Source organism: Rhinolophus hipposideros (assembly GCF_964194185.1).
Source record: "Rhinolophus hipposideros genome assembly, chromosome: 1".
Taxonomy (NCBI): Eukaryota; Metazoa; Chordata; class Mammalia; order Chiroptera; family Rhinolophidae; genus Rhinolophus; species Rhinolophus hipposideros.
This window is the reverse complement of record NC_138047.1, coordinates 4549699-4567618: the sequence shown is the minus strand read 5'-3', so window position 1 is coordinate 4567618 and position 17920 is coordinate 4549699. Positions and strand designations below refer to the sequence as shown.

At 43.8% G+C, this 17920-nt stretch overlaps 1 protein-coding gene across 3 annotated transcripts in view; it reads left to right on the top strand.

Annotated features, from left to right (window-relative positions):
* The window catches only part of CAMK1D (calcium/calmodulin dependent protein kinase ID), a 425678-nt gene that overhangs the window by 151738 nt on the left and 256020 nt on the right, over window positions 1–17920 (top strand). For all 3 annotated transcript variants that reach the window (XM_081055871.1, XM_081055868.1, XM_081055869.1), the window contains exon 2: window positions 1352–1483. In XM_081055871.1, the coding sequence (XP_080911997.1) occupies window positions 1352–1483 (132 nt within the window). The remainder of the gene's footprint in view (window positions 1–1351; window positions 1484–17920) is intronic.

Genomic DNA, 17920 nt, shown 5'->3' with positions numbered 1-17920 from the left:
CAGTACATGCCCTGGGGTCTTCATTCTTCAGTCAACACCAAAGAGACGCCTGAGAACGAGAACAACTTGACTCTCCTTCTCCTCCTCATCTGACAAAGATATGCATCTGTCACGGACCAAAGGAAGACAAAAAAGATATTTTTAAAATCCTTTCCAGCGAGAGGAATTCACTCCACTTAGTGAGAGGAATTCACTGCAATTAACGGAGTGCTTGGGACTGCATTCCTATTGGAACATTAACTTCCATGAGAGAAGTCTCTGTCGTCAGGGTCTGTATGTGATTATATAAACTTGAGGGAAGAACGTAGGCATTCCACAAGAAAACCAAATGGACAATGAGAGGAAAGGTCTTCTGCCCAAATCCACAAATTGTCGGCCAAGTAGGGTTCTCCCCTCATAGTACCATGTTCCTCTCACAGAACCAGCCAGAAGAGCAATTATGAAATATAAATCCAGAAAACCTACGCCAGATTCATCACAGTGATGTATGGAATCAGGGCCTCCCAGTGACACTTCAGGAAGTCCCCCAACCGAGGAGCTGTCCCTCCCCCTGCCCAAGTGTGGCACCCAGGCCCTTCCTGCTGGCAAGTACAGGAGGTCACAGGGAGAGGGGACGAGGTGGCCACTGACTGGCTTTGGGGCTCCTTGGCCACAGGGAGAAATGGGCTTTCTGGCCCCCCACATCCTGGTTACAGTCTCAGGTTGTGGCTCTGCCCTCACAGAGTTAAATTTGTATTTCCAGGCAGGAAAGTCTCCCCCGCATAGGGCACCATGTGTGTTTTTGTTGGTTTGGTTTAAAAAAGAAACAAACTGCTATTGAAGACTTCCATGCCCCTACCAATTAATTAACCCCATGTCAATACCACGTTTTGCACCAACTCACACTTTAATTACATCCTCACCTATTTGCGAGAATTAATTAAATGTTTGTGAAGTGCTCTGAAGTTTTCTTGAGATGAACGGGCCTGTGAGGAATCTAGAAATTTTCCTGTGACTTTCTCCTCTGCTTGGGGGTGTGGATACTGACAGCTTCAGATGGACCTCATCTTTCTCTATGGGAACCGTTCTGGAAGCCTCCCCGTTTGCTCCCACGTGATGGCTACATTGTTGTTGCACAGGGTGGCAGGTGGCCCTGGGACCCAGCCAACCCCACGCGGACATCCATGTGCCCCTTTGCATGAGGGCTCATTTGTGTGTGTCTACTTCTTTGCACAGAGACATTTGTTCGAGAGGGTAACCATCATGAAGGGGGTCATCACTGCTCAGACTTCGGTGGAGGTATTGGAGGAGACATGTGGAATCCCAGAGGCCTGAATCTAAACCCCTTCCTTTTCTCCCTCTTTGTTCACAGCGGGGCCTTTTCTGAAGTGGTCTTAGCCGAGGAGAAAGCAACTGGAAAACTGTTTGCGGTGAAGTGCATCCCTAAGAAGGCGCTGAAGGGCAAGGAAAGCAGCATCGAGAATGAGATAGCCGTTCTGAGAAAGTAAGTGCCAGGAGGGGGAGGGCCTCCTCCCCCAACAGCCTTGGAATTACTGGGCCCCTAATCCCAGGGAGGGACAAGGCTGCCGCACTGGCCTCCCAGAGGTCAGTGAGGGCGAGGGGATGGCTGGCAAGCAAGGAGCCGGTGGGCTGTGTTCACGGGACTGATGCTCACGGCCTGAGTTTAGAGCACTTTTCACCTCCGTGAATCATGTCTGGTAACATTCGCAGCAGTCTCTGAGGTCGTTATTCTTTCCAGAGGTCTCAGCAGGCAAGTGGACTTGGTTTTGAACTGAGGCCTTGACATTCACTCTAGCTGGGTGGCCTTGGGCCAGTTACTGAGCTCTGAGCCTCTCCGTAAACTGCAGTTAATACCGTTTCCCTACATGTGGTCTCAGGATTAAGTGAGATGGTGCTTAACAAGTGTTTGTAAGGCGCTTTCAGCTGCAGCTGCTACACAGTAGGTGCTCGATAAAGGCTAGCTGCCACTGCTACTAGGATTATTGTTGTTGTTGTTGCTTTATTTTATGATAAGGAGATGAAGCTCAGAGAATAAAGTCACTTGTCCAATGCATTGCAGCCCATATCTGGCAGAGCCTGGAATGCCAACCCCACCAGTGTCATTTCTACACTCTGGATGGGTCTCCCATTCTGCCACACACATAGCACCTGGCACCCAGCAGGTCTCATAGAGTCCACTGTTTAAATGCTGCACCTCTTCATTGGGTTTTGTTTTTGCTCCCCAAGTGTGATAGAACCAAATGAGAATCTGACCTGCGGCATAATGGCATACACAGAACCTTTCTGATGTGGCTGGAGTCCCCCCAAATGACCTCTTATTAATTTGGTGGCCGTCATGGTCAGGCCATCCCCCTGTGTCTCACAAGGTTTGGGGGAACAAACCCTTATATGGTACCTGCTTTTGCCAGTCTGGAGGATGTCTGAGCACTGCTATGTAATTTTTAAGAGCTTCTATTAATAAAAGATGTTAGAAATATCCTTGAAATTTTTGGGGTTTGGAACAAATGCAGACCAAGAGTCCTGTCCAGATAAGCAAAACAGAATGGGAACAAGCCTTGTAGGGCCTCAAAACAGAATGTTACACCCCCACATTCTTCCTGAACATCCCTCCCCTCCCACCTCTGTCTCGGGGACCCACAGTGACCACTGAATGACGCTTTGCTGCCAGCAGTACAAATCCAGCCCCTCTGAGGGGGTCGGGAGAGTGTGTCCTGTTCTGCAACATAGGTGATGTGTGTTCCAGAACAAATGGGCCTGTATAGCTCTTCAGTGGAAGGGTTTTTGCTTGTTTGTTTGGTTGTTTGGATGGTTTCTATGTTCCCTGGAGTACCTGTTAGGGACTCAAAGAGTTTCACATTGGCCTGTGGAGGATTGCATGAAATGACTCGATGGACCAGAACTGCGGAAAACAAATTACTCGATTAGCATCAAGCAGGAAAACAGTATGTTAATGAAACATTTGTTTAAATCACTCACTTTCCAATATGAAATCAGCACTTGGAGGAGAGGGCATTTACTGGGTGTTAAGTTCTAGCCACGTGGCAGATACTCGCCATTTTAGATGGAATTCTGGGTGAGCCCAGAGCCTTCTAGAGGTTCTGCCTGGGGCACGGGGGCTGCCCACTGCTGAACTGAGAATACTGCCTTTATTTTTAATGTGACTCCCTCGTGGGCTTAGAAGCCACAAAGCCTGGGAAGTCAGTTTTTGTTCTGTGCATTTTTCCATCTCTGTGGGCAGGGGGCAGGGATGCAGACTTCATACGCCATCTTGGTTTATGGCATGGTCATTCTGCTTTAATTAGTGTCTCCACTCTGTGCCTCATGCCGATAATCCTCATGTTCAAGGAGAGGGCACTTAAAACAGGGAGGGCCAGGGCCTGGGAATAACTCATCTTGATATTAGTTTCATGTTATCAGCTGCTGGAATGCCTTGAAGCGTGACCCTTCATTCAGGAATAAAGAACAAAGAAATGATTTCTCAGGGGATAAGAACGGGATCTACCTCCTGTACTGATTTATTTTTTTTGGCCTCTGCAAATGACTTCGAACTGGAATAAAAGGCAGCTCCACATCATAAGTAGCCAAAGCAAAATATCTGAGTTGTAAAAAAAATAGTTTTGGAACCACAGTTTAAATGCCGTCATTGAAACATTCATTCACTTAACTACCGTGTGTCCCTGAAAATAAGACCAGGTCTTATATTAATTTTTGCTCCAAAAGACGCCTTAGGGCTTACGTTCAGGGGATGTCCTCCTGAAAAATCACGCTAGGGCTTACTTTCCAGTTAGGTCTGATTTTCGGGAAACACGTAATATCTATTAAATTCCTGTGCATAAGGCAGCACTTTTAGGTATTTAGATTGAAAAGAGAAGATGCAGTTCTTGCCCTCCAGGAGCACACAGTGGTTTGACTAAATCATGACAGGTAGGTCTTGTGAGAGAAGCCTGCCCAGGGGCTCTAGGGCAAGGCTGCCCAGATTTTTCTTTGGGGTGAGGCATGAGAAAAGGTTTTGTGGAGCAGGTGGATCCAGACAATGAGAGTATCTTGCCGGGGCCAGACAGGCGGAGGAAAATTCAACCAGAAGGAATAGCGCACAAGCAGAGGTAAGGAGGTGGAAGGCTGGTTGGTGTGCAGGGAACCATGGGACTGGGGTCTAGGGTTGAAGGTGAGACAAAGGAGACCTGAGGTTGGAGAGGCTGGATTGTGGGGGATTGAATACCTGCTTTGGCCTGTAGACAGTAGGGAGCTATTGAAGGGTTTGAATAAGAGGAACAACATGATAAGGATTATTTCATAAAGATCATTGTGGCAGAACTTAGAAGGATAGATGGGAGGGGTGAGACTCAGTACAGATGGAACATTCAGGAGAGATCTCTGGAGGAGCTTGGGAGGCAACACATTAAAACAGAAGCTCTGGGTTGGGATGAAAGAGACAAATAGAAGCGTGTGAGCGTGGTGTCTCTGGGACGTAGGGCTCTGGAAGGAGTGGCAAGAGGGTTGAGGGGAGTAAGGGTTCTAGGCTAACTACGAGGTTTCTGATTGGATAACTAGGTGGATAACAATCTCATTAACTGAGATTTAAAAAACCCAAACAGAACAGGAGGGCCGGTGATGAGTTCTGATGCAAACATGCTGAGTTTTAGGGTCTTGCAGATGACCATGTGGAAAAGACCAGCTTTGACTGTGAAGGTCTGGAACTCAGCTGTGATCGAGGCTTGCTGGATGTCAAAGTTTTCTGAAACACAAATAAAAAAATATCTTTGGTACTTTTCATAAGTAAATCATTGTAGACAGGGTCCCAAAGAGACCTGATTTATTCCAAATTCTGCCATAGTCCCTGGTCATTCGTCTATGTCCATGCTATTTTTCATCCAAATAGGCCCATCTGAGAGACTGCTTGACCTCATACGTGCTGAATTTATTGCAGGGTAGAGATTTGTGTATTTCATTGGATTGAAGTAATATATCTAGTATATCTTTCAGGATGTCTTTATACTTGCTCTAAAAATAGTTCCGAAATGAGCCTTCTACTTGATAAGTAGATATTAAATGAAACTCAGAGGGAATAAAAAGTGGCGAGCATGACAGTGTCAGACGCGGTGCCACAGAGAGCTGCTGGGCTGACTTTGGTATCCAGGGGGCAGGATCTGTACGATTCCGCATGAGCATGCCCCCGCGGAATGGTTAGCTTCGGTCCCAGGCACAGAGCAGTTTATGCATTACGGAATAGCCCATCATCAGCATTACACACCCTGCCTACATTATAGAGTTTATCGTTTCTGTGCTGTTACTTACTGAGAGGGAAGACACTGCACAAATCTAATTTCAGGGCAATACATAAAGCATTTTTGGAAAAGGAGAAAGACAAATGTATAAGCAGTCTGCATTTAAATGAGAGATGAACAGAGGAGGAGATGCAGAAAGCTGGAAAATGGGAGACGAGAGAAGCAAAACGAATGAATCTGGAGTAGCTGTTTTCTTGACAGTTGGGGAAGCCAAGGGTGAGGCTGGTTAAAGAGGCACTCTCTGAATGAAACATGGCACCAGAACTCGACATGCTGTTCTAATGGTTCCTTGGTAGGCTGCAGAGATTACCTTGCTCAGGAAGGGGGCCTGGGTAGGAACTGCTTTTAAATTCTGTGTTCTCTTCCATCTGGGTACACTAGGGAGACTGCCCTTTTCTCTCTGTCAGTGGTTCTCAGCCCTGGTTGCACATTAAAATAACCTGGGATACTTTTCAGAACATCCTGATGCCCAGGCCCCATCCTAGAGCAGTTGAGGTAGAGCTGAAAGCTTACAAAGCACACTCTCCCCCAGTGACTCTAATACATAACCAGCTCCATGTTGAGAACAGCTGCTCTAGCGCCCATGTCTCCTGGTCTCACCTCCCAGGGGTGAAGTTACTCTTTATGTATCTAGGAGTGTGGAAAGACGTACACACACACACTCACACACACACACACACACACACCACACCACCACCACCACCCCGTCCGCCCCCGACCCAGACAGGTTTCCTTTAGGTGAGAGTTTCCACTAAGAGGAGCTGGATTTCATTATCAAAGAGAGGAACTGACGTGAGCCCACCGTCCCATCAGTGGGGAGGAGGAGCAGGCACCAGGCACTGGCTGGGTTCAAGACCAAGAATCTGGCTCTTTCTTTCTTTTTTTTTCTTTTTAATTATTTATTTTTTTATTTTTTATTATTTTTTTATTTATTAGTTTCAGGTGTACAAGACAAGGTAATACTTAGACGTTTATCATTTATATCCCTCACACTGGGAACCCCCCTCCCTCCATCCATTATTCCTCCGACCTCACACCGAGCCATCACATTATATATATAAAATTATAGTTGGCATTCATTAATGTTTAGCTTCTGGTGTACAATGCCATGATCAGGCATCCACATTATCTCTGAGGTGGTCTCCCAAATAGGACACATGTCCATCGGATACCCAACAAAATCTTTACAGCATTATTGAATACCTTCCTCAAATGAATTTTCAGAAAACCCTGAGGCCATCTTGTGGTTACAGCTGCTTCCTAATCCCTTCACCTTTCCCCTTATCCCCAACCACCCCACCCCCGCCCCCACCCATCTAACAACTCTCGGTTTTTTCTTTGTGTCCTCAAAACTGTCTCTGATCAGTTCATTCACATGTTCTTTTCTTTAGATTCCGCATATAAGCGCGATCATATGGTACTTGTCTTTCTCTTTCTGACTTATTTCACTTAACATAATGTTCTCTAGATCCATCCATGTTGTTGCAAATGATAAGATTTCTTTCTTCTTTCTGGCTGCGTAAGAACCTGGCTCTTTGAGGCTGAGGTCAAGGTTGGTCAAATCGGTACGACTTGGCACCAAGCACCCTATCAGAAAGCGGGCAGGGCTGCTGAGGGCAGTTGGCGCCAGAGCCCAGCATTCCCTGTGGCGAAGGCCAAGGACAGGTTGGATGGTGGAAAGTGTGATGGGCTGGGCCCTCTGGAGGGAGAGTGAGTGAGTCAGCACGCTGGACGCCTGGACCCTCCTGCTGCAGCGTGGTTCTCTGGTTCTCTTGGACCAGACACACTCTTCTCAGTGCAGATTAATCCGAGGGAAAGCGGCTTGAGCACCCACCCAAAAGAGAGGACAGCTGGTTTTGCATTAAGTAACAGCCTTCTGGGAAGTCTTCTCTGTAGACTAACTCATTTAGATGTGGCTTGCTCCTGCTCCCACGGCTTTGTTCTGATGGCAGGCTGGCCCTGTTCACGTGTTGAAACCACTGCCAATTTATTGTGTGTGTTAGAGAAACATACGCTTCAGTAGGAATTCATCAATTCAAGGTGAACAAAACCACTTTTCCAATGACTAAAAATGGCTAAGTGGTAAAGCTGATACGTGAGTTTCTCAGGCCCCAGCACAGCTTTTTAAGGATCTGTCTGTTCTGCCCAGAAGAGGACGATCTAATATAGAGATACCTTTTTTTTTGGAAAAGTTAGTTTTGGAATCAAGGACGCAGGCAGGAAGTGTGAAGAGTAACGATCAAAATGCCATAAGATAACAAATAGGGAGGCAGGTATATATTTTATGATCCTAGAACCCTTGGCTGTCCTGGAAAATCCTTGCTGGAAGTTCCTTTCATTTCAGAAAACAAAACAAAACAAAACAAAACAAAACACACAATTCAAGTAAAACGGGATGAGAGATGCACTTATTTGGTGGTGGTTATTGTCATGTTATGTGTGTGACTGAAGTCACAGCCTTGCACGTGTGGGCGTGTCTACTGGAGGACCCCGGGGCCACTGCAAAGCTGCCACAACCCATCCTGGACCTGTTCAGATGAGGCCCTGATGGGAAAGCCTGGAATCATAGAGAAGGGCTGGCACTCTTCCCTGCGGCCCTCCCAGACACCTGACCTCAGGACCTTGCCTGATTTGGTGTACGTCCCCTCTGTAGCTCTGTACCTCAACTTCTCTATTTCTGGGAGCCCTGCTTACGTGACTCCGGAGCAAGGAGCCTCTTCCTCCTAAGCAGACAGTAAACTCAGCTCCGTTCGGACCCCCGTTTGGTGGTCAGTGTTTATTTTATTCTAACTGTGTGTGTGTATACAAGAGACAAAATTGGTCTGATGCCAATGCAGCCTTACAGCCCAGAAAGGATGCATTTGGTTCTTCCAAGGAGTCTTCACAAGGTGCTCTGTCCATAGCAGATAATCCAGGAACATTTTTGGTTTGATTTGAGATTTAGAATTATTGCATTTTTTTATTCGTTCTGTCAGTTGCTTGAGTGTTACAGAGCTCCAAGAATGGGAGGAAAATAGAATTGGTAGTAGCCCTTCCTACAAAACAGGATGTTCAAACTAGCTTGAGCAGGCCTTTGGGTTTATCTGTCTTCTGACCATGAACTTCTAGGGCCTGTCTCTGTCTATGGTTTCTGCTTCCCAAATCATGTGTTAAGTGTGGCTCTCATGGAACCTTTTGTCTCCCTGTCTTCAGTCCTTGCTCCAAAACACGACACAAATGAGAGTTTAAATGCATGTCTGATGTTAACCCTCTTCGCCTGAATTGCACAAAGTTACCTGCTTGGTGGAATCCAAGCTCCTTTGTAAACAACAAGCCCCTGCTTTGTGATCTTGGTGTCTAGTGATCACCCCCCCCCCAACCCCCCAACCCTTGTTTCAGTTTTGTTCTCTTGAAAAGAACAGGTGATTCCTGAACAGACGAGTCAGGTCCTGCTTCTCCCGCCCTCTCCTTCCTGCTTCAGCAGGCTAAGCCCCAGTTGGAGACGCCCCCTCCTTCAGGATACCTCCCTTGATTGTCCTTGCCTAAGTGGGCCCCTCCCTCTGAGATCCCATGGCACCAGGTTTACCTCTATCCCTCCTGTCTCTGACTGAGAGGTCTGCTTTTTGAGATTTCTGTGGATTTCCTGAATCCAGTCCTAGACGAAAGGCATGATGAGAATGATGAGATGGGTGGGGGGATCAAGTGATCGTGAGGAGGTCAGAAACACTGGGCTTCGGCACTAAGAAAAGAGGCATTGGAGTCAAGAAGAAATCTATGGTGATTTCCAGTTCTCTCACTGGTGACTCAGAGGATGGCAGGTCCATCAGCCAATATGGGGCATTCTAGAAGAGGAGGCAGATATGAGGGGAAGATGATTTTCCTATGGCAACAGAGCAGACTTAAATCTAGTCTGGCTGTTCCTGCCACTTTTCATACTATATATATATATATGTCTCTGCAGATATTTAGGGTAGTTGAAGAAACAGTGTGTTTTATCACACTTTTAGAAAGAGTGTCAGTTATTTGTGTTCTTAATTCCATATACTAACTCCCTGTCGTCTGATCTGCCTGGATGCTTGGGGAGTTCAGCCCTTGTGGGGATTAGCTGGTAGTTTAAATTCTTCTAATAATACATCTTGGCAAATGTTTTCCACTTCTCCTGCAAATTTACTTAGCTAATGATTTATACAAGTTGCTCTTAAATGATTTCAATAGAAGTGTATTTATATCTTATAGCCTGATATTCCTAAAAAGTCACTAACTTAGACTGGAGGGTCACACAACATGAAAGATTAGGAATAGGGAGTCCTGAGATGGACTGGGTTGGGCAATAACAGAAAAAGAAATAAAGATACATCAAAAGTTTCTTTTCTGTTCAGTTGTGTTGATTCTGTTTTCTACATGGTTTTGGCATTATTTATATGGGTAGATAAATGATTTCAGTGAAGTTGTATTTATGACTCATTATCTAGTTTAAATTATATATAATTTGGTGAATAAATTTTATTTTACATACTTGAAGTCCAGGGTTATCATTTGGGTAGTTGAACAGTTACTGTTTTAAAACTTTCCCCCTCAAAATGAGGCCAGAGTCTGAGGTGACTGGTTTGAAGTTTTTAGGAAATACACAATCAAAGGGATCATTTCTAACATAGTAGCTGCATGGCATTTGATAAATGGGATCCATTTTTAGATATTTGCATTTTTCTTTCATAAATATATTTTTTAAAATTTTTATTGGGAAACAGTGTGTTTTTCTAGGTCTCATCAGATCCATGTCAAGTCACTGTTTTCAATCTATTTGTGGAGGGTGCAGCTCACTGGCCAATATGGGATTTGAACCAGCGACCTTGGTGTTATGAGCACTGCACTCTAACCACTGAACCAACCGGCCACCCATAAATATTTAAAAAATAGTGTTGACTATATGATTCAGACATGTGTTAGGTATCACTGGGGACCTAGACACACGTAAGGATATTTGTAAACAAATAGCGTGGTGTGATAGATGTGGTGTTTTCTTTCTTGTAGGCTACAGAACTGGTATGCTAAATTCATGTATATATGCATGTGTATATGCATATATATGCACAGTGTGTGTATACACGTATATACATATACATACATACATACATACATACATACGTATATACACATTTTAATTTTTTTTAATGTCTTTCCACTGAAGAGCGAAAAATTCTTTTTGCCTTATTTAGTAAATATGCTGTCATGGCTGTGAAAACCTGCTAATTACTTAAATAAGTTAATAAGGCATATGAGAAACCTTTTTCAACTTTAAAATGTTCAAGGGTTAAGAATTATGCAAATGTTAGGCATTACCACTCTCATCGTATTATGCTAAGTAAGAGCTCAGAATATCTCTGTGCGAGCAGTAAGGACAGAAACTGTGGTCTCCATTTCATGGAAGGAGAAAGTGAATGCTGAGTGTGCTTGGGTGAGTGATGGAGACAGTGGGAGCTTCTCACTTGCAGAGCTATTCTCCACCTCTGAGGGTGGACCCAACCTTCCCTTCTGTTAGCAAACCGCTGTTGGAATTTTGGGCACTCTAGGATAAATTGATAGGAATCTGAAATCTTATGATTCCCAAAGAATAATAAGAAATAGATGTCAACAGGTTTCAGTAGATACTTGATATCAATAGATTAATAGAAATAGGTATCAATTAATTAAATTAATAGCCTGATAACTCTAAAATCAAAAGTCAGCTTGTTGTCCCAACTTAGTCCCTGGAAATCTAGAGCAATTTTTATCTATCCTTTGAGATTTTAAATACGGATAGTCTCATTTTGTCATAATTTAGAAACTAGCTGGGACTTCTACACGCATTGTTTTATGTAATGTCTACAATAAAACTATGAAGTAGATACAATTATCCACATTTTACAGATGAGGAACTGAGACTTATGTAAGACATTTCCAGAGACCACATAAGCAGTTACAGGTACAGCAGGAAGTCAGACCAGGTCTGTTTGTCCCATTGTGACTTGCCTCTCTGTGTCTCCATGCTGTCCCTTTAAGACAGGGCGATAGTCTTCTTGGAGTCCACAGCCCGCTGCATGGCGGGGGTGCCCGTTAAAGGTGAGAGAACAAATGCCTAATTGCCTGTCTTATACTGCCGTCAGGGCGATGGCCTACAACACTGGTGAAGACACGAGAAGCAGCCGACTTAAGTCTTCATCCAACTACGTCCCGTACAAGCTGTGTGACCGTGGACAGATTATTTCAACGCTGTGCCTTCATTGTCAAGAACATGGGATGATATTAGTACTTGCCTCATGTATTTGTAGGAATTAAAGATCCAATGCATGCCTGGCACTTAGAACAGTGCGTGGCACACAGTGTGGGTTCTCCAAGGGTTTGCTATTTGTGTTGTTACCCCGTGTACGGAGGACATCCTGTCAGACACTGGGGATGGGGAGAAGCTGCCTTCTCAGAAGTCAGTCATACAGCCCCATGTGGGGTGCCCTTCTCTGGGGCCTGGGAAGCCCTGCTGGTGGAGGAAGCTGTGCCAGCAGCAGGGAAGTAGGTGGCGGGCCTCACCCAGTGGAGAGGGAACTGCGGTTGTCATCCCCAGTCTAGCTGCAGAGTTGGCAAGAAGATGTCGGTTCGACTGTTTTCCTTGCTGAAAAAAACTATGACAGCTGCTGCTCTCCTTGTCTCTCCTACTGCCTGCCATCTCTAACATTCGTCACAGAGCATTAGAACAGGACAAGGAATTTGGAGAGCTTGGTCCAGTCTTTTGACTTCCAGATGAAGAACCACATCCAGAGAGGTTAAGTGACTGGCCCAAGGTCAGAGGTAATTTTGGCAGATGTGCAGCCATAATGAGGTTTCTGGCCTCCTAATTTAGAGCTCTTTCCACATAACCACACTAGCTCTCTCGTACAGCATTCCACAGGAGAATGCAGGAAAAGAACTCTTCCTCATGTTTGCAAGATCCTTAGTATGCATGGCAGGGAGTAAAGGCTTTGCCCGGGTAGTTGGCCAGATTCCAGGATGGGATAGCAAATCTGGTTTCCGAATTCCCCTGGCGATTTCAATGAGATGTGCTGTTCTTTCCTCCGCCTGCCTTCTGGGGATGCAGTGTTGCTGTAGGCTGTAATTGCTATCGTGTTCTGCCCCATGCTTCCCCTGTTCTCTGCAATTCACCACAAAGGAGCTCAGAGGCCAGCCTCACTCAAAGTCTGTGTTAAAGATGAAACATTGGGAATGCTCATTCCCATTTCAGGTGTGTTTGATGATATTGGTCCTTGTGCAAGTTTCTTGTCAATAGAATGGATATACCACTTCTCAGAGGTACAGTAGGAAGAAGCCAGCTAAGGACCGTGGACTAATGTGGAAATATGGTAAGTGCTACTCTGGGGAGAGGCCGTAATCCAGGGAGACATTCTCCATTCTACCCGAGCAGCTGCAGACCAGGGAGGCGTGCTGAATACCCAAGCCCTTCCTGTTCTTTCTTAGTCCTGTTTGATCCTCTGCCCTCGCTGCAGCTTTCTAGAAACAAAGGGAGGGCTGCCTTCTCACATACTGTCAGGGACATCAGAGTGGGTTTGGGGGACAGTGGTCATCCTGAGGGTGGCCAGGGCGGGGAAGCCCCTGAGCAGTTAACCACTGAGGAAAGGTACCATTTATGGAATAAATCCACCTGTACAAGAGGACACGGAATTGTCTTCAGTGCCAAATTTGTATTCCTGTAGTATGTAAGTTTTTCTGAGTATAAAAGTAAACTTACAGAAAGAAGTTTTCACTCAAGGATTAGACATTCTTTCTAGTGAATCTCCATGCTGAGGAGCAAAGGGATAATGCAGCCATTTTAAAAACATGAATGCTTCCCTGGGTGGAGTTCAGTTGGCTTGCTTGAGTTGTGTTTCCACAAATCCAAGCCCCATTACCCAGCTGCGAGTGCCTGGTGTGTTGTTGTGTGTGTTTGTTTGATCCTGGTAGGATCTGTCTGGGACAGAGCCACTTGAGGCAGCCCCGGGAGGGTGGCCTTGAGGGTTGCAGAGTTCACATTTAGTGGAGCGAGTGCCTCAGGGCTTGGGTCCGCTGTCAGCGAGCTCCCATGTGACATCACAACTTCGGAGGCAAATCCATCTGTGGGTGCGTCTTGCTATTTAACTGCATAAAGGATCCGTTTTCTGTTGAATTCAGAACACATTGTAGGTGGGCCCTGGTAACTTCCCCACCTGCTTTTACTCAGGTTATCTTAAAAAATGTCAATAGAATGGAGGAAACTTTGATTGACTTGTTCTTGGGCCCAGAGTTCCTTTCTTTCCCCTCTCTCCTTCCTTTTCTCCCTCCCACCCTCTTTCTTTCCCTCTTTTCTCCCCATCTTTTTCTTTCTTTATTTCTTGGAGTTCTTCATTCCTTAAAACCTTGCAGAAGATTGTAGGAATAGGTCAGTAAGCTAAATTTGACCCATGAAGAGTATCTCAGCTTATTATTACTCATACCTCAATAAAGCAGAAAAAAAGGTTGCTTGTTAATATCATTTCCTGGAGGGCTGTGGCAAGGAGTTTTTACTTTCCAAAACATAGTCGTTTAATTAAGTGTCACAGTATTTCCTTATGCAGACATTATGCTATAGCTCATTCCAGCAGTTTGGGGACAACCACTGTTGAGTTATTATTAAGTCTATTACTATTATTATTAATTATTATTCAGTCATTGTAACTTCCAAAACAATAATAGCCCTCTTGAAAAAATAATTTAGAATGACTGTTTTTTTCTTTATAATGATAACAGTGTCAAGCAGTATAGTACAAACTTCTGAATGAAACTTTGTTCTGAAGAAACTACTTATGCAAGAAATATGCCTGAATATTCACAATATTGTTGCTGAGTTAGGTGAACAGATGGCAACGAGACTTTTCAGAATGTATATTTCAGACTCCCGTATTCTCTGTACTCAAGAGTTCAGTTAGTGTGGACATTTAATTTCCTTTTGCAGTAATGAGCTACATTAAATTACTTGCCTAAAGCATAATTAAAGAATGAAATAACCCATAATATCAATATATTTGATTTTTTTCATTGTATCTTTTTTGAATGGTACCTACCATATTTATCATATAAAATCTAGTTGTACAAATCTAGTTGAAATTGATTTTTTCTTTCTTTCTTTCTTTAAATTAAAGTTTATTGGGGGCAACAATTGTTAATCAAGTTACATAGATTTCAGACGTACAATTCTGTAATACATTATCTATATCTCACATTGTGTGTTCACCACCCAGAGTCAGTTCTCTTTCAACCACCATATATTAGACCCCATTTGTCCTCTTCTAGAGTCCCCCTCCTCCCTTACCCTCTGGTAACCACTAAACTATTGTCTATGTCTGAGTTTTTGTTCTTTCAGTTTGTCTTGTTCTTTTGTTGTTTGCGGTTTATATACCACATATCAGTGAAATCATATGGCTCTCTCCTTTTTCTGTCTGACTTATTTCGCTTAGCATTATAATCTCAAGAGCCATCCATGTTGTCACAAATGGTCCTATTTCATCTTTTCTTACCGCCGTATAGTATTCCATTGTGTATGTATACCACAACTTCTTTATCCATTCATCTATCGAAGGACATTTTGGTTGTTTCCATGTCTTGGCCACTGTAAATAAAGCTGCAATGAATATTGGAGCACACGTGTCTTTATGTATAAATGTTTTCAGATTTTTTTGGTAGATATCCAGGAGAGGGATTGCTGGGTCATATGGTAATTCTATTTGTAATTTTTTGAGGAACCTCCACACTGCCTTCCATAATGGTTGCACCAGTCTGCATTCCCACCAACAGTGTATGAGGGTTCCTTTTTCTCCACAGCCTCTCCAACACTTGTTGCTATTTGTCTTGTTGATGATAGCCATTCTGACTGGGGTGAGGTGATATCTCATTGTGGTTTTATTTGCATTTCTCTGATGATTAGTGATGTTGAGCATTTTTTCATATGTCTATTTGCCATTTGTATGTCCTCTTTGGAGAAATGTCTCTTTAGATCCTCTGCCCATTTTTCAATTGGGTTGTTTGTTTTTTTGTTGTTGAGCTTCATGAGTTCTTGGTATATTTTGGATATTAGCCCCTTATCAGAGGCACTGTTTGCAAAAATCTTCTTCCATTCAGTCGGTTGCCTCTTTATTTTGTTGATGGTTTCTTTTGCTGTGCAGAAGCTTTTAAGTTTCATATAGTCCCATTTGTTTATTTTAGCTTTTACTTCCATTGCCTTTGGAGTCAAACTCAAAAAATGCTCTTTGAACCCAAGGTCCATAAGTTTAGTACCTATGTTTTCTTCAATGCAGTTTATTGTGTCAGGTCTTATGCTTAAGTCTTTGATCCATTTTGAATTAATTTTGGTACATGGTGACAGATAGCGGTCCAGTTTCATTCTTTTGCACGTAGCTATCCAATTCTCCCAGCACCATTTATTGAAGAGGCTTTCTTTCCTCCAATGTATGTTTTTAGCTTCTTTGTCAAAAATTATCTGTCCATATTTATGTGGCTTTATTTCTGGGTTCTCAATTCTATTCCATTGGTTTATGTGTCTGTTTTTCTGCCAATACCATGCTGTTTTGAATATTGTTGTCCTGTAGTACAAGCTGAAGTCAGGGAGTGCGATACCTCCAGTATTGTTCTTTTTTCTTAAGATTGCTTTGGCTATTCGGGGTCTTTTGTGGTTTCAAACAAATCTGATGAAAAAATTGATCTTTTCTAGTGCTCTTAAACACTGTGTGGTGAGCATACAATGAAATAGAAAACACTTATGAAGGAATTATAAAATTTACCTAGGAAAATGAATACTTTAAAGTTCTTGAAACCAGTGTGCTAAATGTTGGTAGTAATTTTACCTTTTCACCTAAGTAGATGTGACAGCAACCCAGGGTCGCTGAAGGTTTAAGATTCTACAAGTACTTGAAATATCTCCCATTTAAAAATATTTCCTAGCTGAGACTTTTGAATAATTTAGACTTGTCATCTTCTAATTACTCTGAAGTCTACTTCAGAGGGATGCGTCGTTCTTCCAAGATTGTTGATATTTTCCTAGCCTTTAATTCGTTTTCGCCTCCCTTCATTTACCCCTTTAAGATACATGAGGAAAGGAGCGAGTAGCATTGTGGGCTTCCTCTGGCCACATCCACATCATCTCCTCTGCCTGGATGCACTTCCTCAGCACTGGTCTGGCCTCATGGGGCGTCCAGTCTCCTGGGCCCTTGGTGCTCAGTGTGGTCCACAGACCACAGCATCAACATCTGCAGGGAGCCTGTGAGAAATGCAGACTCTTGGGTCGGACCCGCTGAATAAGGATGTGCAGCCCGAACCCCCTGGTGATTTGTGCGCACACTTACCTTTGAGAAGCCCTGATCTAGGAAACTTTCTTTTGGAAACTAAGATGACACAGCTGCCCCTTCTGTGCGCCCAGGCAGCATCTGGTAGTTTCTCTCTTGTAACACTTATCACAATAGAGAGTAATTGCACATTGCTTTGTCTTTATTCCCACTGCATAGGAAACTCCTGGAGGAGAGGGATGGTATTTGAGCTCCATATGTATTTCTAGCACCTGGCAAAATCCCTGCTATATAGTAGGTGCTTCATACGAGTATGTTTTTGTTGAATTTTACCAAGTTCACAACAGGGAAGTTTGAGGAAAAATATGTATTTTTGTCCCTCTTAATAAATATGAAAATACTTTATTTCCACGACTGAATAGAATCTTCAAATGTTTTGAAAACATAAGTACATGTATCCTAAGAAAAATGTTTTGAAAGTGGCAAATTTGTTTTCATTTCAAAGATGAAAATCGGTACTAAAAATACTAAAAACTTAAAAAAAGTTGTTTCAATGTAATATGTTAAATCTCTGTTGGAATTGGCCCAGAATTTCCAGTTTTGTTGTCAGTTCTTCTTGGATGGGACATGTAATACTCTCTTTAAAATGTAGACTGCAGAGGGAAATGTGTGAATGATATCCCACAGACATTCCCCTATTGTTTTAAAAAAAATTCTGCTTGAGGTGCTTTGTCTCTCAGTTTTACAGCTTCTCTACAGAATTTTAAATATGAAAAAACACTATTAATGTCTCTCAAGGTTCAGTGACTCAACTGCCTGGTGGGAAGACACTGGCAGTATTTTGAACTGAATTCACAGATTTATTTGTTGAACCTTATTGATCACTGTACACTTTCAAAATGAACAAAATCCTGTCCACATCTCAAGTGCTGGTGGTTGGGACAGGGAGCCTCCCCAGAACCCACCACGTGAGCATAATGGTGGCCCGAGCCCTTATAGGAGGGACCGAGGCTTGGCTGAAGGCTTCAGAGAAGGAGCCAAACTAGGCACTTGGTGAGTCAGAAGGTGGCTTTGAAGTGACCTTGAAGGATGGGCGGGCTTTTCCTGGGTGGGGATGGACAAACACCTCAGTGGATGGAACAGCTGGAATTTATAGACAGAAAAGGGATGAAAAGGGGAGGTTGAGTTCAGATGTGTGGCTGGAGTGGGTGAGAAGACACAGTGAGAAGGAGCGGGGAAGATGCTCAGAGCACAGAGCTGCTTACTTGCTAGGCTTTACTTCATCTGCGAGGCCGGATGCTTCATAGAGGGGGTGGGGCAGGAGTGATGGGAAGATGAGGGTCAGCTGCTGAGGTGGCTGCT